This window comes from Pleurodeles waltl, chromosome 1_2 (assembly GCF_031143425.1).
Source record: "Pleurodeles waltl isolate 20211129_DDA chromosome 1_2, aPleWal1.hap1.20221129, whole genome shotgun sequence".
Lineage (NCBI taxonomy): Eukaryota > Metazoa > Chordata > Amphibia > Caudata > Salamandridae > Pleurodeles > Pleurodeles waltl.
Genome location: NC_090437.1, coordinates 1,325,214,820 through 1,325,240,524, shown reverse-complemented (window position 1 = coordinate 1,325,240,524; position 25,705 = coordinate 1,325,214,820). Strand labels below are relative to the sequence as shown.

At 47.0% G+C, this 25,705-nt stretch overlaps 1 protein-coding gene across 1 annotated transcript in view; it reads left to right on the top strand.

Annotated features, from left to right (window-relative positions):
- The window catches only part of LOC138257110 (long-chain-fatty-acid--CoA ligase ACSBG2-like), a 293,313-nt gene that overhangs the window by 193,538 nt on the left and 74,070 nt on the right, over positions 1–25,705 (top strand). Inside the window, exon 10 of the mRNA XM_069205886.1 lies at positions 25,467–25,684. Coding sequence (XP_069061987.1) covers positions 25,467–25,684 — 218 coding nt within the window. The remainder of the gene's footprint in view (positions 1–25,466; positions 25,685–25,705) is intronic.

Here is a 25,705-nt window from a genome sequence, read left to right as displayed (position 1 = left end):
TTTACTTGTGTGTCAGTTTGTTTTTGCCTGTCTCCCTGGGTTCCTGCTAGCCAGGACCCCAGTGCTTATAGTTTGTGGCCTGAATGAATGTACCTATGTAGTGACTAACTGTGTCACTGAGGCTCTGCTAATCAGAACCTCAGTGCTTATGCTCTCTCTGCCTTTACCATTGTCACTATAGGCTAGTGACCATTTTTACCAATTCTAATCGGCACACTGCAACACCCTTATAATTCCCTAGTATGTGGTACCTAGGTACCCAGGGTATTGGGCTCCAGGAGATCCCTACGGACTGCAGCATTTCTTTTGTCACCCATAAGGAGCTCAGACAAATTTTACACAGGACTGCCACTGCAGCCTGAGAGAAATAACGTCCACGTTATTTCACAGCCATTTTACACTGCACTTAAGTAACTTATAAGTCACCTATATGTCTAACCCTCACTTAGTGAAAGTTAGGTGCAAAGTTACTAAGTGTGAGGGCACCCTGACACTAGCCAAGGTGCCCCCACTTAGTTCAGGGCAATTTCCCCGCACTTTGTGAGTGCGGGGACACCATTACACGTGTGCACTACATATAGGTCATTACTTATATGTAGCTTCACAATGGTAACTCCGAATATGGCGATGTAACATGTCTAAGATCATGGAATTATCCCCCCATGCCAAATCTGGTATTGGAGTGCCAATCCCATTCATCCCCGGGGCTCCACTATGGACCCCGGGTGCTGCCAAACCAGCTCTCTGGGGTTTTCTTTGCATCTATCGATTCTGCCAAACCACAGTCTGCTTCTGCCCTCCTGGGGTCTGGGCATCCTAATCCCAGGAAGGCAGAACAAAGAATTTCCTCTGAGAGAGGGTGTTACACCCTCTCCCTTTGGAAATAGGTGTCAAGGGCTGGTGAGGAGTAGCCTCCCCCAGCCTCTGGACATGCTTTAAAGGGCACAGATGGTGCCCTCCTTCCATAAGCCAGTCTACACCGGTTCAGGGAACCCCCAGTCCCTGCTCTGGTGAAAAACTGGACAAAGGAAAGGTGAGTGACCACTCCCCTGTCCATCACCACACCAGGGGTTGTGTCCCGAGCTCCTCAAGTGTGTCCCAGACCTCTGCCATCTTGAATCCAGAGTCGTGAGGGCACAATGGAGGCCTCTGAGTGGCCAGTGCCAGCAGGTGACGTCAGAGTCCCCTCCTGGTAGGTGCTTACCTGACCAGGTGGCCAATCCACCTCTGAGGGCTACTTAGGGTCTCTCCTGTGGGCTTCTCCTCAGATAACGACGTGAAAGAATTCACCAGAGTTCCTCTGCATCTTCCTCTTCGACTTCTGCCAAGGAGCGACCGCTGACTGCTCCAGGACGCCTGCAAAACTGCAACAAAGTAGCAAGAAGACTACCAGCAACATTGTAGCACCTAACGCTAACGCAGGCACCAAACTTCAGCTTCACTGGTCCTCTGGGTTCCCTCCCATTGTGATGAGCGTGGTTCCTGGAACACAGGTGGTGGATCCAAGTGACCCTGACAGTCCAGTGGTCCATCTGTCCAAATCTGGCAGAGGTAAGTCCTTGCATCCCGTCGTCAGACAGTAATCCTGTGTACTGCGTGAACTGCAGCTGCTCGGGCTTTTGTGCAGTTTTACAAGGAATCCTTCATGCACAGCACAGCCTAGGTCCCCAGCACTCCGTCCTGCATTGCTCAACTTGCTGAGTTGACCACCAGCTTCGTGCGACCCTCCTTTGTAGTGTTGAGATGACCACTGTGCTCAGTTTTCTTGAACCGTTTTCAAGTATGTCTGCGGGTGCTGCCTTCTTGTGCATGGACTCTGTGCATTGTTGAGGGCCCCCCTCTGTCTCATCTTCCAAGTGGTGACCTTTTGGTCCTTCCTGGGCCCAGGCAGCACTCTTTTTCTTCAACTGCAACATTTGCAGTTAGCAAGGCTTTTTTGCGGTCTTCCTCCAAAGAAACAACTCTGCATTCTCCAGCATTCTGTGGGACATCTTCTGTGCAAAGGAGTCATTCCTGGCACCTTCCGTTGCTGCAGAATCTTCAGCTTCTTCCTCCCGGAGGCAGCCATTTTGCACATTCTTCCGGGGTTTAGTGGGCTCCTGCCCCCCCTTGGACACTTTTGTGACTCTTGGACTTAGTCCCCTTCCTTTACATGTCCTCAGTTCCAGGAATCCATTTTCAGTACTTTGCAGTCAGTTGTGGTCTTTGCAGAATATCCTATCACGACTTTAGTGTGTTTCTGGGGAAGTAGGGTCACTTTACTCCTACTTTTCAGGATCTTGGAGTGGGGTATCTTGGACACCCTTAGTGTTTTCTGACAATCACAGCGACCCTCTACACACTACACTAGGCAAGGGGTGCCTAAGTGGTTCACATTCCACTTTCTTAGTATATGGTTTGTGTTGCCCCTAGGCCTATTGCATCCTATTGTATTCTACAGGGTTTGCACTACTTTTCTATCTGTTTACTTACCTGATTTTGGTTTGTGTGTATATTTTGTGTATTTTACTTACCTCCTAAGGGAGTATATCCTCTGAGATATTTTTGGCACATTGTCACTAAAATAAAATACCTTTATTTTTAGTAACTCTGAATATTGTGATTCTTATGATATAGTGCTATATGATATACGTGGTATAGTAGGAGCTTTGCATGTCTCCTAGTTCAGCCTTAGCTGCTCTGCTATAGCTACCCCTATCAGCCTAAGCTGCTAGAACACTACTAATCTATCAATAAGGGATAACTGGACCTGGCACAAGGTCTAAGTACCATCAGGTACTCACTATAAGCCAGGCCAGCCTCCGCCAGCCCTTTATAGCTGTTTCATTACCCCTAGATCTGCTTACATTTAAAAATACATTGAATAAACTAAAAATAGATAAACATCTGCTAAATTTCATACAGCAATACAAAAGATACAGGCACATTAAAAAAACTGTTTCTGGACTATCAAGAGTTAACCGTTTTAAATCCACCATAAAATGATTGTAATACTAATTTCTCAAAAACTATGGAACAGATTTACAACAAACCAAGAAAAGGTATGTCCTTCAGTAATATTTGCACAAAAATGACCAAGCTACTCCTTCAGCACAAAAAGAATGGATGGAAGATGCACCCACCCTGGGCCAATTTGAGTAAAACATCTATAACCTGAATGTTCAGCAACAGATTGTTAGACCTGGCATCCTTAGTGTGGTTTCCCCTGTCTTTTTGCCTCTGTTTTTTGTGCTTTTTATGGTGTGAAGGACCCTGGGCACCTCACCACTGCGAGCCACTACTAAAGTGCATGTGCTCTCTGTGTAAACTGTATGTGTAATTGTCTTTTCCACGATTGGCATAGTTGATTTGCTAGTAGGTCCCTAGTAAAGTACACTAGAGGTGCCCAGTACACAACTAATGCTACTAGTGGGCCTGCAGTATTGGTTGTGACACCCACATGAGAAGCCCTATAAACATGGCTCAGACCTGTCACTGCAGTGTTTGTGTGTGCAGATTTAAACTGCCAAATTTACTTGGAAAGTGTACCTACCTGCCAGGCCCAAACCTTCCCTTTTTGTACATGTAAGGCACCCCCAAGGTAGCCCCTAGGTAGCCCCATGCGCAGGGTGCAGTGTGTGCTAAAGGTATGTACTGGTGTGTTTTACATGTCCTGATAGTGAAATACTGCCAAAATAATTGTTCACTATTACAAGGCCTATCCCTCTCGTAGGTTAACATGGGGACTACTTTTAAATATCTTTTCAGTGCAGTTTCCCATTGGGGGCAGAAGTAGATGTGGAGTTTGAGGTCTCTGAGCTCACAATTCTGTGCCTCTGCTCACCTGTGGAATCTACATCTGGGTCAGACTGATAATTAGGCTGTTTGTGAATTCCCACTAGACGGTGACACAAACGGAGCTGGGATGTAGCCTGCATATCCTGATGAGTCTCCTGGACAAGAGCAGAGAAGGAGGAGCTGACACTTACACCTGAAAGGGCTATGCCTGTCCTCACACAACGCAGTCTCCAACCCCCTGGTGTGTGTCTGTGGCCAGGCTCTGGGAAAGGCAGGATCCTGTCAACAACAGAGACTTTCCTTTGATGTTTGCCTACTTCAAAAGCTGAAATGAGTAATGGGCCTAAAACCCCAGACTTTTACATTAATTCTCGATCAAGAGGAACCTCTGCAAAGGAGAAGAGCCGAAGAGCTGGAGGAAGACTACTGCCCATTTGCCTGTGAGTGTGCTTTGCTGGGTTGGCCTGCACCTGCAGCTTCTACCTGAGAGAGGAAAAAGACTGGACTTTGCTGTGTTTTCCTTCTGGTGAAGCTTCTCCAATGGCTTTTACTGAGCTTTCCCCCTGTTCTGAAGTCTCAGAGCCATCAAAGACTTCCTCTGCCAGCACCTGGAATTTCTTGCTGAGACTCCTACACTGCCAAGTGGTGCCCAATCCAGTCCCTGGACCCTTGATAGGAGAAGCTGGTGAAACCAAGACTGAAATCCACATACCTGAGCCATGCGGGAGAAAACGTGACGCAGCACCTGCTTCCTGGTTGAAAAATTGGTGCATCACCTGCATCTAAGCTGGAATATTGATGCAACACCCGCTTGTGGCTGACGAAATCGAAGCATCACCCATGCAGCGTGGCTCTTCACTAACATGCTCCAGGATTTCACAAGCATTGTCCCTGGACATCAAAACCATTGTGAACCTGCACGGACCTGAGGTTACCCGCCCAGAAATCAACACATCTCTTTTCTGTGTGAGAGAAAATGATGCATCGTCTACCTGACTGGAAAAGAAATGACGCACAGCCTCATTTACGAGTCAGGAGTCGATGCATCACTGACTACTCTGATGCACGCTAGCCTGTGCGGCTGGATTTTTTATGCAAACCAAGTACCTTGTATGAAAATCATGCCTCCATTGATTTCTTGGATTAAGACTCTTTAATTAAAAAATTCATAACTTTGCTTGTGTATGTTGGATTTTTGTCATTTTGGTCTTGTAGGTCTACTAGGTAGTTATAGTTAGGTCAGCATTTCCATAGGAAAAGCTTTTTTGTTTTGCTTATAACTTTGGCACCTTTTAGTAAATGTTCACAAAAAAAGGTCTGGGTGATCCATCAAGTGGGGGCCAAGAAAAAGGACAAATTTCCCATGCTTTTAATGCAAATTTCCCATGCATTTAACTGCTGACTGTAATTAGACCAAATTTGGCAAGAAGCTAGATCTTGGTCCACAGACTGGTTTTTTTGTGATTTGACTAGTTTTTGAGAAATTAAGGGATCTGAGGATCAGCTGTAGGGCCTTGCCAGAGGCCAAACTCAGCACAGTGCATGACCAAAGGTCATGGGTGGCAGGAAGTTGGGTTTATGTATGGTAACAAAATATTACTATACGTAAAAAAGAAACCTAGAAACTCACCAAGAAAATACAGAGATTAAGGTGACATTATAGTCAGGTGAATATGTCAGTGCCAGCATAAAGTTTTGAATGAAAAAAGCACAGAAATTCAGAGCTAAATAAAACTTGTGCTTCAGTCTGACCTCCCATCTTCTCATATCTTATTCATGATATGTTCCATGATATCATTTATGACACCACTGATGACATCTCAAATGACATCATTGGTGCCATACAGACTTCTAACCAATAATATAGAATATATCTGGCATAGGCGTAGGCCCTCATTAAGAGGCTGGTGACCTTCAGACTACCAGTCTTGCGGTGGTGGTCAGGATCACCGCTTCTGTGGTGATCTGACTGCCACATAGAGAGCCTGGTGGTAAGACCACCAGGGTTTCACGTCTCTGCCAGGATCAGTGATCCTGATGGGTTGACAAAGGGTAGAGATCATAATCTGCCAGGGCAATGCTGCATGCAGCATTACCCAGCGGATTACGACCTCATTTCACCGACATGAAAAGGCTGGCAGAGAACAGGCATGGTTAGTGCAGTGGTCCCCCTGCCTAGCATCCTTGTGATGCGCAAAAAAAAAAAAAAAAAAATCATTAACATTTATAAAGCGCGCTACTCACCCGTGCGGGTCTCAAGGCGCTAGGGGAAAAAGGGGGGGGCTATCACTGTTCGAACAGCCAGGTCTTTAGGAGTCTCCGGAAGGCGGAGTGGTCCTGGGTGGTCCTGAGGCTGGTGGGGAGGGAGTTCCAGGTCTTGGCCGCCAGGAAGGAGAAAGATCTCCCACCCGCCGTGGAGCGGCGGATGCGAGGGACAGCAGCGAGTGCGAGGCCAGAGGAGCGGAGGAGGCGGGTGGGGACGTAGAAGCTGAGGCGTCTGTTGAGGTATTCCGGTCCCTTGTCGTAGAGGGCTTTGTGTGCGTGGGTGAGAAGTCGGAAGGTGATCCTTTTGCTGACAGGGAGCCAATGCAGGTGTCTCAGGTGAGCGGAGATATGGCTGCTGCGGGGTATGTCGAGGATGAGGCGGGCCGAGGCGTTTTGAATGCGTTGCACTGAAGACAGTGCACATTACGAGGGTGCTGGTGCACCCTGCAGGTGACAGCATTGCCTCTGGCTCAATTACGAGCTGGAGACAATGCTGCTGCATGTTTCCCTCTAGGCTGACAGGCAGAATCCTCATTTTCCTAGTCTAGTGGGAACCACCTAATAGGTCTGGCGGGGTGATCACCACTAAGGCGGCAGCCACCCTGTCAGGAGTTTAACAGAAAGGCTTTCCCATCCAACAAACTCGTAATGAGGGCCATAGTGTTTTATAGCTGAATATTTTAATGACTGGAAGTCAATGCAACTCGGCAAGATTATTGAAGATAGGCGCTGAGGGCCGTATTTATACTCCGTTTGCGCCGAATTTGCGTCGTTTTTTTCGACGCAAATTCGACGCTAAACTAACGCCAACTAACGCCATATTTATACTATGGCGTTAGAGGCGAATAGCGCCAAAGTTCCCGGAATGTGCGTCATTTTTTAGCGTGAACCCCTTCCTTGCGTTAATGATATGCAAGGGAGGCGTTCCCGTCTAAAAAATGACTCCCAGGCCTTTACGTGGTATTTATACTCCCGGGCAAAAGAGACGCCCGGGAGTGGGCGTGGCTAAAAACGGCGCATTTGCGCCGCTTTTTAACGCCTGGGTCAGGCATGGCGTTAAGGGACAAGTGGGCTCAAAATGAGCCCACAGTGCCCTCCCCTGCCCCCAGGGACCCCCCTGCCACCCTTGCCCACCCCAGGAGGACACCCAAGGCTGGAGGGACCCACCCCAGGGACATTCAGGTAAGTTCAGGTAAGTATTTTTTTTTTTTTTTTTTATAATTTTTTTTGGCATAGGGGGGCCTGATTTGTGCCCCCCTACATGCCACTATGCCCAATGACCATGCCCAGGGGACAGAAGTCCCCTGGGCATGGCCATTGGGCAAGGGGGCATGACTCCTATCTTTACAATGATAGGAGTCATGTTGATGGGGGATGGGCGTCGTTAAAAAATGGCGCAAGTCGGGTTAAGACGATTTTTTCGACGTAACCTGACTTGCCCCATTTTAAGACGCCCATACGCCATTTTCCCCCTACGCCGGCGCTGTCTGGTCTACGTGGTTTTTTCCCACGCAAACCAGGCAGCGCCGGTCTGATTGCGCCGTCTAACGCCATTCCATAAATACGGCGCCCGCATGGCGCTTCAGAATGGCGTTAGACGGCGCAAAACTTTTTGACGCTAAACTGCGTTAGCGCAGTTTAGCGTCAAAAAGTATAAATATGGGCCTGAATTTTTAAACCAAAAATCAGCCTTCCTGCCTAAAGTTGTAGCTGTAAAAACATTTATAGGAGTTATTTGGGTAATACAGCATAGACAAAATAAGAGTCTGCATCAGGTCTTTACTTGAAGATGAAGGAATGAAAGAATATATTTTTCTGACAACCCTCAATAGACGGACACCTATAGATCTGGTGATCTTAATATGTTCCTTAAAGTATAGGTGTGCACTAACCATGACTCCCAAGTTACAAGCTTGAAGGGATGATGTTGGCAGCACTTCCTGTGTCCCGGCCACCAGTCCTGTGTTCAAGTGCCTCCAGTAGAAAACACAACCTTTTTCACTGTTAAGCTCAATGGAGTTCAAACTCTAGTCTAAAACTTCATGGATATACTTCCTGAGAAGAAAAGCTGCATCCCTAAAATTTTCATCTAATCAGGTGTATATCATCAGCATAGGTGTAGAATGTGAAGCTAAATTATTCAATCCAAGAAGTCAGAATTAATGGTGGGGCTCAAAACAGAACTCTGAGGAATCTTCTTCTTAGAAGCCTTCAGAAGTACCTTGGGGCATATTTCTATTTTTTGACACAAAACTGCACAAATACAGTTTTGCCTCAAAAAATGTACTGTTGGTTTGTGTCATCCCTGAGTGCCTGAGTGCCATATTTATGGAATAGCGCAAGCCAGAGCTAAGGATAGTGTCAAAAGACAAGACGATAGCCAGGCGGTTGGGGGGGGAGGGGGTGGCAATAGGGGAATATAGCGCTGCGCACCAGAAATGATGCCAGGATAGTTAACGCCAATATATTTGGCGTTAACCAACCTAGCATCATATCTTGACGCAATAACACCCAGACTTGTCTAGCCTTAAAATATAAATATGGAGTTAAGTTTGCACCGTTTTATCGTAAACAAAATGACGCTATTGTCTAACGTCTGTCTGTCAATACTTATTTGAAGCTCACTTGAAATTCCACCTATCTCTTTTGAGAAAAGTAATCCAGAACATACTCATATTTATGGTAAACTGTGCTTACCTTTTGAAAATTACCTTCACAATATTTTTGTCCTTGCTATTCTTGCAACAATAGTTTGCTCTCGCATAATTTTTTCACCGATATTTTGCCTAAACACCGCCCACTTTGCACTCAGGCACTGCTCACTCTGCCACTTCATACGCTTGATCTGGGCATAGTTGGAGAGCAAAGCTGATTGCATTCACTACTAGAAATAAATAAAGTCAATAGGATATTATGGAGGATAGACCTCACCTAACCTCATTCTACTGCTCCCCAAAGTTTCTGCAATGACCTCCCCCTGAAGTGAACAATGACTTTCAGTTTGTCAGCCTTGGCTTTTTATCGCAGACCTAATCCCTGAATCAAGGCAGTAAACGTGGGTTTTCAAAATGCCTAAACTGATATCTTCTCAGCAAACACACTGCTTGGCCCCTTTTCTGCTCTGCATCTGTTGAGACCCACTTTCCTTCTTGTTGCCAGCTTGTAGCCTTGAGCAGAACACACACCGTTACCACCGCTTGGCACTCAACTACTGACCATATACACTGGATGACAGATTTACTAACATTTCATGGAATGCAATACAGCAAGGCAATAAGGGGTACCTTTCAGCACCATAACAATACTTTAAGGAATGTTCCTTTTTCTATGTGTAACACAGAGTGTATCACACATAAGAAAATGAAGAACCGAGGAGGAATTAACATACTTCTCCATGTAACACCAGGTCTGGGAGGCGTACCATTTCCGAGGTTTACAACTCTTTGTAAATCTGGAGATGCCTGAAAGTCCATGCACTAAAATCCATCGGTGGATGATTGAGAACATCCACAATCTGCCAGTGGAACCCCTCCCAGTGAAAGGTGCTGCCTTGCATTACCTTAGATTTACTGAACCACACACAGGCACACAAGGTGGCTTTGAATATCATTTAAGGACTTGCATTGACTTGAATCGCCTTGCATGATGAGTAAATCTTGCCCTGGGGTTTGAATATACACAAACCCTCAGAAGCTTAAACTAATGAAGTCATGAGCTGAAATCGTTTTACACAAACCTGCTGGGATTGTGACCTACAGAAAAGTATACATTTATTCCATGTACAAAGTCTGGAATGCAGACATTATGCAACTGTTGTTTCATTTTATTTAGTGCATCTGTTCAAGAGAGTGCTGCAAGCTAATAAAGGTGAAATATTGAACTTGTTGCTCCTGCAGTCATGGCAACATCTGAAGTCTAAGGGGGGAGGTGTGCCTGAATCCACCCACTGGAACCTAATAAGAAGGTACGAATTATGGAGAAGGGAAGTGAGAAGGAATTAAACATTTGTGGGTCCAACAGTGGGACCCCAGCTGGGGAGCTGTCATCAGATATGCCGAAGGCTCTTTGATGTTCATGCCACAAGCCGAAATTCTGGCTAGCCCAAGGGTGGCCAAACTGCAAACAGACCACAGCTCCCAGAGTACCCCTGCCGCATATAGTATGTAAGGGACAACCAAATGCCCTGTGAGACACTGAAAGGTACATTACATGGCAGTCTAAACAAACAGGTGTGATAATTAACCTGAGGTTATGTACCTGCATGAGTATCAAAGCTATGCATTAATGTGTAGCATGCATCTGGAATTAGTTTGCTATGTGCCTTGTGCAAGATATCTTGCTCATTTATATCGTGCAGATTCAAGATTGCAGGGATGGGTCTTCCGTTAGGGTGGAGGAGCATCACCCCTCCCCCGCCAGCAGCAGCAGCTGCCAAACTTCTACAATACAACAATAATAAACTGCTTCTTATCATTGTATTGTAGAAGTGGTGGGCCACTGGCCGTGACAAGCACAGAGGGGAAGTGCTCAGCACTCCCCCTCAGTACGCATGTGTTTGGCCAGCTGTCTCGGGCCGGACAACCATACATGCGCTCTAAGCTCTGTCCAACCCGGGTTGGGAAGAGCAGGCAGACTCTTCCAGTCTGCCTAGGAGCGTCCTGGCTGAAGCATGAGAGCAGCATTCAGTTTGGCCACAGGGCAGGTTGGGAGCCTGTGCCTGTAGCAAATGATAGAGGAGGTGCACGGTGGTGGCGGTGGCGCATTCATGTACGTTTTTTTAAATAATTATTCATTTTTCTTCACCCCCTGCGCCACCCCCCCAACACATGCCGCGAGCTGCAACCCGCTCCTGCATGGTTGTGGATCTTGGACACCTTCCCAGAGTCAGGCAGTGGTTTTGATATCACTACAACCTCCTACTAAACGCAAGCCCAAGTGTGGAACATATGAGTAAACAGTAGGTTTCCCTAGAATAAATACTGCCTGAAGTACCTACCCTGCAGTGATGCGCGGCTTAATATCTGCAGATTCATCCAGTGCCCATCATCATTTTACTCTCTCACTCTTGGTGTGCATTTCTGCATCCTGCTACAAGACAGCGGAGGTGGAATAGGGAGCTATTAGGGAGAACGGTGGAGGGAGGGAGAGAAAGAGAGAGTAAAATCAAAGATATAGGGATAGAAAGAAAACATTTTATAATCAAGGAGAGTAGGGTAAGAGAGATGGAGGGACACTAGAAAGGGAGAGATTAGAAGTAGAGGGGGACAGTGAGTGTAATTGGAAGAAAGAAATTAGAGAGACAAAAAAAAAGAGTGAAAAAGTGTGTGAGAGAGACAGAGAGAGTAGTCACAGGCCTCACTCGGGTGACTGTGTGCAGAATGGGGTGAAATCTTGAAGGCATTGTTGTACCCACTGCTTAGCGAGAGCTGCTACCCTTTTTGACATGTGTTCTCTGTAGCCTTATTATTGATCTGATTTGGTGCTTATGCAGAGTGGGAACCAACACGTTCATGGGTCCATGTGATGAAAACAATAATGTTTTTTTTTTTTTTTTTAAGGTTTACATAAGGCAAACATGTCCTTAAGTGTAATAAATGCATTTTTTTTGTGTGTTGTCATTTTTTACTGAATGGGTGCAACAACAATCCTGGAATAGATTGCACTACGGGGAAAAGCATAATGACAAAATTGGGAAAAGGGACTATGGGACGGGGGAGGGAGGAGATAAGGGAGTAGGGAGGGGGGAGAAAAAAGGGACAAACATTATACATAATACTGCAAAACGTTATCCGATATGAGAATGTGGCAATACGAAAGGCCCTGACTGCAGGGAGTACGGGTCCGAGGTGTCCCACAGGGAAGGGCAGAACTCCAATGCGTCACTAGAAGGGGACAAGTGTGCAGCAAATAGGTGTGAGGGGGAGAGTGTTAAGGAGGAGTAAGAAGTGTCTGAAACTGATGGGTTTGAGGATGTCTAGTAGTTTGTTAGCAAGAGAGGTGCATAGGGGGGGAATGCAAGCCGGAGATGGGGTCGGTGACATATTTGGGTGTGTAGAAACGTGGTAGGCGTTCAGCAGCTGGGTAAGTCTGTAGGGGTATAAGGGTTGTGGGAGAGGAACGGAAGGGGGTATAGAGGCGAATAACACCAACTGGTCTTGGAGGTCATAAATAAAACGTTCATGGGCAGCAGTCTGGATCATTGCCATCGTCCACTCCTCTGAGATGGGTGGAATGTGAGATCTCCAGTGACGAGGAATGCAGATCTTGGCTGTTGCAAGAGCTGTATGTAAAATGCAGCGTTGCGTTCTGGATAAGTCCGTGGAGTCCCCTACATCATGAAGGATGATGAAAGAAGGGGAAAGGGGTGTCTGAAGAGCCATGGAGGCCCCTAGGGTTGACTTGAGCACCGCCCAGAAGGGATGAATCAAAGGGAATTCACAGAGGATGTGTGCAAGGTCACAGTGAGTGGCTGCACAATGCCAGCAATTCACATGAGGCAGGAGTCTGGCCCTACATATTTTTACCAGTGTCCAGTGCCAATCGTGTAGCATTTTGAATAGGCAGAATTTCAGACGGACTTTCTACGTGCCCTTGTCGAGGGCCTCCATCATATCTGCCCAATCTTCTTCTTTGGTTTCCATCTGGAAACCATATAGCCATTTAGTGCGGAGATGTAGAGTAAGGGCTTTCTAAAGTAGCCCTAGGTCGTAAGATAGGACATCACGGGTGAGGATTGTAGATTCCAAGCACCAGCTCCCATACAAAGCTGCAGACAATGCTGCAATTGCAGATACCGCCATGCCTGCTGAGGCTGGATGCCAAATTCCTCTCACAGGCACTCATATGTCTTAAGTCCAGCATCAACTAGGATCTGATCCAGACTATGAATATCAGCTGTGTGCCATTGTGTCCAGCTGAGGACTTCTCCACCGACGTGCAGGCATTCATTCCCCCATTGTGGGGCCCGCATATGAAGGAGGGGATGTACAACCAGAAGGTGGTGCACCCTGCGCCAGACTTTATGCATGCCCTGAAGCATCAGATTAACAGAGCAGGGCTGGGAAGGGTTATCCCTGTGCAAGAGGTCAAGGCCTCCCTGGCTGGACACTAACTTTCATTCAGTAGTGACCCATTGCGGGGGGTCCAGTGTCTCAGGAAGCATGTCAGTTGTGAAAGCTGGAGGGCAAGAGCATAATGTTCTACCAATGGAAGCCCCAGTCCTCCGCATGAGCGGCTCACCATAAGTTTAGCTAAAGCCAAACAGGGGCAGAAGGAGATCCATACAAAGGTACGGATCACCGCATCTATAAAGGCAAAGGGTCAATAGAGACAGCAGAAAGGGGAGCGTGCCCCGCACATAAGTAAAGCGCAGGAGCATAGCCACCCAAACCGCTTGCCCCACATGGAGAGACTCAGGTGCGACCACTTCCCAAACTTCAGCCTCATACGGGCTATAAGGAAATCTAGGTTGTCTGCCACCATTCAGTCTAGCCCACTACTGACAAGGATCCACAGGTATGTAAGAGATATCGTCCACCAAAAGTGATAGCCGTGGACCGCTGCACTTGTGGTAATGGTGGATAGGTGCAGTGCCTCACTCTTGTCCCAGTTTGGACTCTCTACCCTGAAAGGGTTTCCCAGTGAGTAGGGGGGAGTGGCAGATGGTGCCTGCTAAAGGTCTCAATACCAACAAAAATAGAAATGGCGAGAGTGGACAGCCTTGCCTAGTTCCCCGCCACATGAGGAAGGGGTCAGACACATAGTAACTGGAGTTAACCTGAACTGTCGTGCACTCATATAACAAGCAAACCTTGGTGATGAGTTGGTTCCCCAATCCAAATTTCCGTAGGGTTGCAAACAAGTAGTCCCAGTCCATGCGGTCAAATGCCTCTTCAGCATTGAGTGTGGAGATGGTTTCTGGAGGTGCATCCTGGAACAAATCCCACCTCGGTGTGATGTATTAGAGGCAGGATGACTTCTTTTCGGAGACGGGCCGCTAAGATACTGGCAATAATTTTTACATTTCCATTCAGAATTAATATAGGTCTGTAACTGCCACAGAGGAGGGTGTCTCTCCCAGGTTTGGGGATCACTGTTATCATTGTCCTATTTGAAAGAGAACCCAGGGATCCCTCTTGCCTAGCCTCTAGGAAGACCTCATAGAGGGAGTCGACAACCTCCTCTCTGGCCCATTTATAGAATTCTGTTGGGAAGCCATCTTCCCCGGTGGACTAATGGTATAGGAGTTTGAATATGTCCTGTGCTGTCTCAGCTGATCTCTCCGTCCAGCAGAGCTCTCCCTTCATTCGACAGGTGGGGCAGCTGTACGCCCTCCAAAATGGTCTCTTTTTGACTACCGCAGGCCATCGTCTCTGGTGTATACGTCCTTTGATAGAATGCATTAAATTAATTTCTTGTGGTTGGGTGAGGACCTCACCACTCGAGGAGTGATTAGCAGGCTTAGCTTCTGCTGCCAGCTGTCATAGTTGAGCCACTGAGAGCTGGCTAGCCTTCTCACCCAGCTCATAGTGGTGACTTGTCAGCTGTTTCAGTGCGTGTTCTGCCTTGGATGTATAAAGTTTCATAAGAGCTACGCAAGCTTGTATCAAGAGGTGGCAAATGGGTAGCAAGGGGCGGGCTGTTTACTGGCGGGTAAGGGACAAGTATGGTCCTCGAGTTCGCTTTGGTAGGGTATCTTTTGTTTATTAGCCAGTGCCGCATTATGTACCATTTGTCTCCATATTGTTGCTTTCACTGCTGCCCAGAATACCCTCTGAGATGGAACTGAGCCCTAGTTAACCTCTAGATAAGTTGAAACATACCACTGGAGCTGGAGTTTACCCAGGGGAGTGGGGTGTTTGTGTAAGGCTAAGCTCCAGGGTTTGCAGCCTGTAGAGGTGAGTCCCATGTCTACGGATATTAGGATCGGGCGTGGTCAGAGAGCAAAGTTTCCAGGATCCAAGAGTCCTGAGTATATTCCCTGTCTGCCGGATGGGTAACTAATAAATGCATTTAATGAAATATTCAGGTAAATTACTTTTAGCCAATAAAGTGTACAGTTTGCAGCATGTAAATCATTATTCCAAAACACTTCAATAATTACATCCTTCTGTGACCCTTCAGGCTCAGCAAAACTGTAGTGTTATTTGTATGTTCTAGGGGTGTTGGACTTGGTCCTCTCTCTAGAGTCAACCTCAAACTCTTTGCTACAGCCCTCTTGTTTTTTCAACCCGTTGTTGTTGTTGGCTTTTCGGACTCTGCTTCCTTTACCACTGTTAGACAGTGCTAAAGTGCATGTGCTCACTCCTTAAAACATGGCAGTAGTAGCTTATACCCAATAGGCATATTTAATTTACCTGTATAAGTTATGTCATCTTATGTTGATTTGTATAGCACACTAATCAACTGAGACGGTGTCCAGCTGCTTGGGTAAGGTGTGTAAGTGTGTGGTCCCAAGGTGCTTATATGAAGAGCCAAGTCTTCAACTTCTTGCAGAACTCAATAGGTGTGAGGAGAAGGCTCTGACATGTTGAGAGAGTGTTGAGGAGGCACGGTATATGTCTTAGGTGCGATCCTGGAGAATAAGAAACCACCAGTTTTGTCAATGTGGTGCATGTGTATGAGTGACTGTTAGGCAGAGTGGAGGTGGTTGGTGGGTTCGTGAAAACTAATGTGTCGGTTCAGGTATTCTGGTCTTATGTTGGGTATGGCTTTTTATGTGATTGCGAGAAGTTTGAATTGACTGCAATTCTGGATGCGAGTCGGTGAAGATTCCTGAGGTGTGGTGTGATGTGGGTGCAAAGTGGAAGGTCAAGTATGAGTCTTGTGGTTGCGTTCTGTCACTTTGAGCTTGTCATCTAGGATGATTCCTTGGTTTCTTGCAAGTTCTGTGGGTGTGGGAGGTGGTCCTAGCTTTGATGGTGACCACGTTGAATTGCATGGAGAGGTCTTGTTGCGAAGGCCAGTACTTCTGTTTTGTCAGAGTTGAGCTACACGAAGTTGGTTTGCATCCAGTCTGGTCATAAATTTAGTGAAGTTGGTTCTGGTGGCGTTTGTCTTGTCCGTCAGGGAGAGGATGAGTTGTGTGTTATCTGCGTACAAGAAGACAGTGATGTTTTGTGATCAGATGATGTTGGTATTTAGTGTTGGGTATATGTTGAAAAGAGTGGGGCTGAGGGATGATCCCTGTGGGACACAGCATATCAGTTTCTTGATCACTGATGTGAAGGGTGTCAGCCTGACCTTTTGGGTTCTCCCAGTGAGGAAGGCATAGATCTATTTGAGAGCAGATCCTTTTATGCCAATCTCAACTAGCACTGCCCTTGTGTCACAGGGATGCAAGGTGATGCAAGGGCAACACAAACCCTTTATTGGGATTTAATATACAACCAGGAGTCGTCATACGTGTCTCTGCACAACATAGTATGTTTGGAGTAAAGTAAGTCAGTCTTACGCATCCAGCCATGGTTTTTGGTGCATTCCCAGATTCACTAACAATAGTAAGCCCGGGAATGTTCAAAATGCTACACCATCCCAGGGGACGCGTAGCAAGGAGAAATATTTGTTTTAGCTCTCTACATGTGCTGCATTCTGCACACATAGAAAGAAGAAGCCTCAGAGAATTGTTTTTGTGTAGGAAGGTATCCTTTCCTGCAAAATATAAAAGCCTGCCTGTGATGCAGGCAGTAGGAAAGTACTATCTTCCTTGGCAGAATACCCCCATTTTTACCTGTATGTCAGTATGTGTTTGCCTGTCTCACTGGGATCCTGCTGGTCAGGACCCCGTGCTCATGATTTATGGCCTAATGTGTATGTCTGCATAGTGCTTGACTGTGTCACTGAGGCTCTGCTAAACAGAACCTCAGTGCTTATGCTTTCTCTGGTTTTAAAATTGTCACTGTAGGCTAGTGACTTCATTTACCAATTTCAACTGGCACACTGAACCCCCCCCTTATAAGTCCATGGTATATGATACCTAGGTACCCAGGGCATTGGGGTTCCAGGAGATCCATATGGGCTGCTGCATTTCTTTTGCCACCCATAGGGAGCTCAGACAAACCCTTCCACAGGCCTGCCATGTTGTGCAGAGACACGTAAGATGACTCTGGGAGGGGTAGCCTCCCCCAGCTTCTGGATATGCTTTGAAGAGCACAGATGTGCCCTCCTTGCATAAGTCAGTCTACACCGGTTCAGGGACCCCTTGTCCCCTTCTCTGGTGTGAAACTGGACAAAGGAAAGGAGAGTGACCAATCCCCTGTCCATCACCACACCAGGGGTGGTGCCCAGAGCTCCTCCAGTGTGTCCCAGACTTCAGCCATCTTGCTTTGCAAAGTGTGGGGGCACTCTGGGGGGCTCTGAGGGACCAGTGCCAGCAGGTGACGTCAGAAACCCATACCTGATAAGGTAGCCAATCCCCCTCTCAGGGATATTTAGGGTCTCTCCTGTAGGTTCTCTTCAGATTCTGCTTGCAAGTTTCCTTCAGGAATCCTCTGCAACTACTACTTCATCCTCTGACCTCGGATCAACTTCAGCCTGTTCCAGGAACCGCTGTAACAGCAACAAAAGTATCCACAAGGGATACTTTTCCTCTGCAACTTCAGTTCTAGACAGAAACTGCAACAGTTTCCACGATGTGCATGCTCTGAGGACTCCCTGTCTTCGTCCCGCACCAGAAGGACCAAAAAAATCTCCAGTGGGGTGACGGAGTCACTCCCCTGCTCACGCAGGCACCTTCCAAGATGACTACCGGTACCCTTGGACTCCTCTCACAACGATGAGCATGCTCCTAAGGACAGAGAGGGTGGACTCCATCAACATAGACTGTCCTGAGGTCCTGCTGCCGCAATTTGGAGGAGGTAAGTCCTTGTCTTCCCTGAGAGCGATGGTACCCCTGTGTACTGTGTCTTCTTCACGTCCTGAAGCCTTTGTGCACTATTTGCAAAATTCCTTCATGCATAGCCTGGCACAGCTCCCCAGCACTCCATCCTGTGACACTCTACTCGCTGAGTTGTTCTCCGGCGGCGTGTGACCTTCCTTTGTTGTGCTGCACCAACCACGTTATGCACCTCCTTTGTCTCAGTGTCCTGGGACTCCCGTGGGTGCTGCCTGGCATCCCGAGGGCTCTCTAAAGTGCTGAGAGCCCCCTCTTCCTCCTCACACAGAGTTGAGGCCACCAGTTCCCTCCTGGGTCCATCCAGCGCCATTTTGACGCAAAACGCACTTATGTCGTAACCAAGGCTTGTTGGCGTCCTTCAACACGAAATCACGTCTGCATCCATCTTCACATCATGGGACATCCTTTGCATCATGTAGGAACCCGCTGGCATCTTCCTAGGGTGAATTCCTGCAGTCTTCGACTAACCGGGGGCTCTTCTTTTGCACCCTCTTCTGGGTTGGCAGGGGCTCCTGCCCTTCCTGAAACTTCTTTCGAGTTCTGGACTTGGTCCCCTTCTTTTGCAGGTCTTCAGGTCCAGGAATCCAGCAGTTGCTGTTTGCAGACTTGGTTGGTTACTGCAAAATCCCAATAACGAGGTGAAGTGAGTCCTAAGGAAACTTGCAATACTTTACTCCTGCTTTTCTGGACTCTAGGGGGGGTGATTTACTTACCTTTACTGTATTCTTACCCTCCCAGTGATTCTGCACACACTACACTTTTCTAGGGGGAAATTTGTAATTCACAGTCTACTTTCTTAGTATATGGTTTGTGTTGCACCAGACCTATTTTCCCCCATTGCATTCTATAGCATTTCCTATTGTTTGCCCTATCCTATGGCTAATTACTTGTCTGATTGTCTTGTCTAGCGTATATATTGTGTATAATACTTATCTCCAGAAGGAGTATTGCCTCTAAGATATTTTTGGTACTGTGTCACCCAAATAAAGTACCTTTATTTTTGGGAACACAAAGTATTGTCTTTACTTGTGTATAAGTACTGTGTAACTATACATGGTATTGCATGAGCTTTGCATGTCTCCTAATTCAGCCTAAGCTACTCTGCTATAGCTACCACTATCAGCCTAAACTGCTAGAACACTACTACTTCACTAATAAGGGGTAAAAGGACCTGGTATAAGGTGTAAGTACTCAAGGTATCCACTACAAACCAGGCCAGTCTCCTACACAGGCACCTTTCATCATGGTGCAAGGATGCCTGCATTAGTTTTTGGCAGCCACTAGTGCACCAGCATGAAGAGAGAGCAGGCCTTTCTGCCCTCTCCATTTGACGTAGTGGAGCAAATAGTCTTGCTGCATTGTGCTGCATCAAATATTAGTAAATCCATCACTAGTGTACACCAGTGCCCTCCTTTCATCTGCCTCTCCCTCGCCTCACTGGGTGCTACTTTGGATGTAAAAGTAATAATATTATTCTCCATATACTGAGAAAAGTGATGATTTCCTTTCCCTGCTCTTAATGTGGTTGCCAGGTATTGTTCCTCAAAGTCAGGTCCAGTCATGGAATTGGCTCTCCCTGCCCTGGTATTCCCTGTACTTCCTGGGTGGTCTCTCTGCACCTTTGACCACCTCAAATGGAGAGTTTTCAACCTCATCAACCAATCCAAGTAAGGGGAGAGAGGGCTTTTATCATTAAGAAGACATGTAGGGTGAGGGAGGTTGTGCTAGAGAAAGGGCTTGGGCACACTGATCCCCGTCAGACTTGGTCTTTTACCATATACCTGCTTTGGTTTTCAGGGTGCACAAGCAGTTAAGAAGAGTGACATTCTTGTGGCTGACAGGACTCAGGCCAAGGGATGGATTCAGGAGTCTGTAGTCAAAGCAGGCACCTCCAAGCCGGTTTGCAAAAAATACATTGTTGTGGACAGAAGAACCATTTGCAGTCAGGGGAAGCTACTAACAGCAAAGAAGGGAGAGGGAGCAAACTAGGATGTGGGTAATACCACAGGAAATGCTGTAAGGAAGGAGTAGGGTGAGTACAACTGCAGCGAGCAGAAAAAGAACGTTAAGCGTAGGAAAATGAATTAAAAATATTACAGAGTTGCTGAGCAATTTATAGAGAGAGAGAAAGTGTTAGTATGAAATTATCAATATCTAGGAGGTGCCGAGGTGCCTCGTTTTAGGATAGACTATTTGCTGGACCTGGCTCTTTTTACAGGGTCATCCCCAAACTTTTAGCCTTCCTCCTCCTATTTTTTCTGACCTCTTGTTGTTGGCTCTAGCACTCTGAGAACTTTATCACTACTGATGTGCTCTCCCTTCTAAAGTTGGTATGATTGGCTTACCCCTAATTGGAACATTTAATTTACCTGTAAGTCACTTGTACAGGGGTACCCCTATACCCACAGCCTGTATATTAAATGCTACTAGTGGGCCTGCAGTGCAGCTAGCGTCACCCACAGAAGTAGCCTTTCAAACCTGTCTCAGACCTGCTAGAACAAGGCCTGCATGCTCAGTTTACTGCCTCATTTACCTGGCATCAAAATGTACTTGCCGGCCTGGACCTCCAATTTGACTACATGTAAGTCACCCCTAAGGTAGGTCCTAGCCAGCCCTATGGGTAGGGTGCCATGTATGTAAAAAGAAGGACATGTGCCTGGATGTGTGTTCTGTCTGGTAGTGACAAACAGCTTATTTGGTTTCTCACTGCTGTGAGTGCTGCCTTCCTCATTAGATTGTATTGGAAATGCCCTTTCTTATGTCTTGGTGGTATTGTCTAATTTATGAGGTGTAGCTTAGGCATGTTTGGTATGGTTGTAATGGTAGTGAGAAATGCTGCTCACTGGTGTAGGAGGATTTTATATTACCATTATAGAAATGCCACTTTTGGAAAGTGGGCATTTCTCTGTGCGTAAGACGTGTGTTTTGCAGCTTGACTCAAATCCATGTCTGGAGCAGAGTGACAGCTGGGCTTTGTGCATACTTTTCAGACAGCCTGTACACAGGGAGGGTGGAGTTGTCACAGATTTTCATCTGCATATTGAATGGTCTTCCTGGGCTGAGAGAAGGAGAGGTGGGGCACACAGTGATTTGTAAAGGCTGTTCCCGACCTCACACAAAAGGCTTGTTTACCCGCCACTAATGTCTGGAGCCTGTGCTGGAGGAGAGAGGAGACGCTCCTAGAACCAGTTAAGTCTGGTTGGAACCTCTCCTCCCCCTTTTGTAAAAGTTGTGCAAAACTGAGTATAAGTACAGGGGGTTTTCCCCATGTTAGAGAGACACTGATGGACTGCTGAAGTGGACTCACCAGGAACTGCCTTTGGATTGGTGCTGTTGTGCTGATCTGTGACCTGCTGGGTCACTAATAGGACCTGTCACTTCCTGTAAACCTTTATGCTGGCCTGCTTTCTTGGGACCTGCTGCCCTGTCCCCCATTTTGCTGTCTCCAGGGGCTGGGTGGTGTGCCCCCTGTCTCTTTCAGCTCTTTTTGTCCCACAGCACTGGAGAGCACTGCATCTGGCTAATATCCTTTGTGCAGGAAGAGCGCTTCTCCAGTCTGTGTTTTACTGGAGGTGCTGTAGGCATTGCTGAGGAGTGTTTTGTCTTTGTGAGAGGCACTCGTGTGTGTCTGCCCCTGGGTGCTTTGCTGTCTGCAGCCCCAGCGCGTGAGAAGCGCTGCCTAGGTCTCTCTCCTCAAATGCCGGAAGAGCGCCCTGTGTCATGATGGCTGCGACCCCCTCATCTAAAGCCATGGAGGTAGCACAGCCAAGGCGTGCTTGTAAAGGTGCCCCCGCGGCACAAGCAGGAACTGATTCCTGAAAGGAAATTACTGCTGCAGCCAGGGCGGGTGCGACAGACGTTGCTGCCAGAGGCAGGGCCTTAGAAGAGGGGCTGCTGTGTGGCCAGGAACCACTTTGCAGGAGGACGCCTGGCAGTCAGGCAGAAGGGAGAAGATCCCTGCTGACCTGGAGGCCGTCCTGCGAGGAGGTACGCAACCTCCATATTCAAAGTTGGACCACATACTAATTGGCAGCGGCCCGCCTCCCCTTGTTTCAGTGCTGTTGTCTCAGGAGGCCCACGAAGGGCTTCCCCATCCCCATAACCTTTACACGGGGAATTCTTGGCTTGCTAGCCCTAGCCGGATGGGATGGGACCTTGACGGAGGTCCCCGATTGTTTAAGGGTTAAAATACTGTATAGTCTGTGAAAGAAGCGCAGATGCGTTGAGGCTTCATGCTGTTTGGTTCTAATGTATTGTCTCAGGACCTGACAGTGTTTCATGCTCTCATTTCTCATGTGTGCTGGAGGATATGACCTGGAGTCCTTTATTCTACCCGTTTTCTGTGGTGGGGTGAAGAGTATTCTAGGGTCTACAGTTCCTGCATTGGGAGAGAGAGGTAGAGAAGTGTTGTCCAGGCACTTGTACGAAGGAAATTTTTCATTTTTTTGTGCATTTAGGATAGTGTCTGGGCACCTCTAATAATGTATTTACTATGCCATGTGTATCTTTGGTAACAATTATGACAACCTGACTACTGCTTGTGTGCAGTACACCAGTAATCTATGTGCTTCAGAATAACCAGTGACCTACGTTTTTTATGTGACTACTGCTGGCTTGTGCAGAGTATTAGTAATTGTGTGATGTTCTGACAACCGCTTGTGTAGCAGGGTATTACTGATACATGCTGTGTTTGGTCTAGTGATGTTTTATGCAATACAGTTTTTTTTTATATAACTTGGTGTTGTGTTTCCCTTGTGGTGTATTTATTATGTCACATGTGTGGCGTGTATGGTGCAATCGAATTACACATTTCCTCGGTGATAAGCCTGACTACTGGTGCCAAGCTAGCATGGGGAGGAAGAGAGCCTCACCCCTAGCTCCTGTGCAGCCTATGGCTAGTGGATCAGCGGCAGGATAGAACCCCTGAACTAGTGAAGAGTGGAGTGGAGAGAAGTTGCAATGCACCTGGGGCTTCCGCCCCCAACTCAGTGAGGTTTCAGAGACCAGAGGCCCCTGGATGGCCTGGGGCCTGGCTCTGACTACTGGCAGCTAGGGCTCCTGCATGTGTTAGCCTAGGCTGTCTGGGAAGCATTGACAGAGGGATCCAACTTGGATCAGATTTGTGTAGAATTAGAGCGTTCCCCTGCATTTGAGGGCCAGGGTCCATCTTCTATCACGCCAACCAGGGAAACTCATCACGATATTGATTGGTCTCCCCTGGCTTTAGGCTGGTGGTGGTTGTGTTGGACATGGTCCTTTTCACAGGGTCATCCCCAAATGTTTTGCCTTCCTCCTCCTATTTTTAATGACTTCTTGTTATTGGCTCCAGGACTCTGGGCACTTTATCACTGATGATCAGTGCTAAAGTGTATGTGCTCACCGTCTAAAGTTGGTATGATTGGCTTACACCTAATTGGCACATTTAGTTTACCTGTAAGCCCCTTCTACAGTGACATCCCTATACCCAGGGCCTGTAAATTAAATGCTACTATTGGGCCTGCAGAGCAGCTTGAGCCACCTACAGAATTAGTCTTCCATACCTGTCTCAGGTCTGCTAACACAGGGCCTGCATGTGCAGTTTACTGCCACAGGGATCTGGCATCTAAATTTACTTGCCAGGCCTGGAACTCCCTTTTTACTTCATGTAAGTCACCCTTAGGGTGCTATGTATGTAAAAGGCAGGACATGTGCCTGGCTGTGTGGCCTGTACTGGTAGTGACAAACAGCCTATTTGGTGTCTCACTGCTGTGACTACTGCCTTCTCATTGGATTGCATTGGTAATACCCTGCCTTATGTCTAGGGGGTATTGTCTGGTTTATGAGGGGTAGCGTAGGCATGTTTGATATGGTTGTAATGGGAGTGAGAGATGCTGCTTACTGGTGTAGGTGGATTTTTTATTACCATTGTAGAAATGCTACTTTTAGAAAGTAGGCATTTCTCTGTGCTTATGACTCTGGCATTTTGCAGCTTGACTCCAATCCACGCCTGGGGTAGCGTGACAGCTGGGCTTTGTGCCTACTTTTCAGACAGCCTGTACACAGGGAGGGTGGAGGTGTCATATTGAATGGTCTTCCTGGGCTGAGAGGAGAGGCGGGGCACACATGCATTTGTGAAGTCCTTTGTGGTGTATTTATTGTTTCACATGTGTTGCATGTGTGTTGCATGTGTTGTACAATCACTTTACACATTGCCTCTGGGATAAACTTGACTGATTGTGCCAAGCTACCAAGAGGGTAAGTAGGGGTTGTCTTGGGTGTGTAACTCCCTGACTAGAGTTGGAGGATTCTGCCTGGCTTAGGTGCAGACACTAGCCAACCTAAAACCCCATTTCTAACACTATTCCTGATGCTCAGTCTCCTATGCTCTCATTTAGCTTGTTCCTAATGTTAGTTACCCATCATCAGAACTTCATCACACCCCCAGGGCTCCACCTTTGATGAGGAGTATAGGGCAGATGCTCAGTGCAGCAAGACAGACGTGCTGCACTTTGGCCTCTGTGGGAAGAGAGCTCTGTTTCTGCCATTTTGAGTACAAGTGTGCTTGTGGACTCTGTATGTTTTTTATAAGATAACACTACTGAAGAATTGTATTCCTTTCAACACAACATCTGCTTGTCCCTGTTGTGGGTGGGAACTCCTATGCTGCCTAGAATACAGGTTGTTGATGCCTGTTGCCTGCAACTCCCCTCTGTGAATAACCACTGGTTGCACCTGGGGCACACATGGCTATTACACTTATGTGCCAAGTTTTGGATGCTCAACATTCATGTTTTTGTCTCCCTGTGGCTTAGAGGGTCCAGGTGACAGTTTCCTTCTTAGTGCACTAGGCAGGATCTTGTGACTTTTGCTGGGTCTGTCTCTCTGACCTACCCCCTCCTCCTTTTCCCCATTTTAAGCCATGTTGGGTTGGAAGAAAGCATTTTTCGACCTTTTCCTTTAATTGTAGTACAGAATGTGTCTGTCACTATGGCAGGGAGGTAATCTGGGGATCTTTTTTCATTCTCGTAAGGCACAACTGTTTTCTTAGAATCCTCCATTGTTGGAGTGTTAGTGACCAGTCCTTGCACCAATACGTTTTTAGTTGATTACTGCTCTCTATAATTCTCTCACTCACTCACTCACTCATTCAGTTAGTCACTCATTCATTCACCTACTCCTTAAATCACTCACTCACTCACTCACTCACCCAATGATCTTCTTAATTACCACTGTCAGTAGAGGGCTTGTCTAAGTGGCTTTTGCCTCTTCATTGGACACTCAGCACTACTGGATAAAGCATATGAGGATTCTCTAATATACACCAATTAGTGCACATTCAGTGGTGGTGAAACATTAGCGGGTCACCGGTTCCTTTGTGTCAGCAGATCATGTGCCTGTTGCAAAAATATTGTAATTCGATTCTGTGCATGACTTGAAACAAGTGGAGTGGATTTAAGTGGCTATGTTGGTTGAGGATCAGTCTGGTTATATGATTTTACATACCTTGCTGTCTACCTGCAAGTCAACGATCATACATGTTATATCTCTTCAGCTGTGGGAAGACACTGCCAGGATGCAGGACTAGAATCCACATGCCTGACAAGGATGGCATTGGGGAAATTTGCAGCTGGGGAAGGAACATCTTCATGGGTTACTTGAACATGGAAAAGGAAACAACTGATGCATTGGACAAGGATGGATGGCTACACTCAGGGGATCTAGGCAAATTTGACCAGGATGGATTTCTGTTTGTCACTGGGAGAATCAAAGGTACGTAAAGTGCAAGTATGG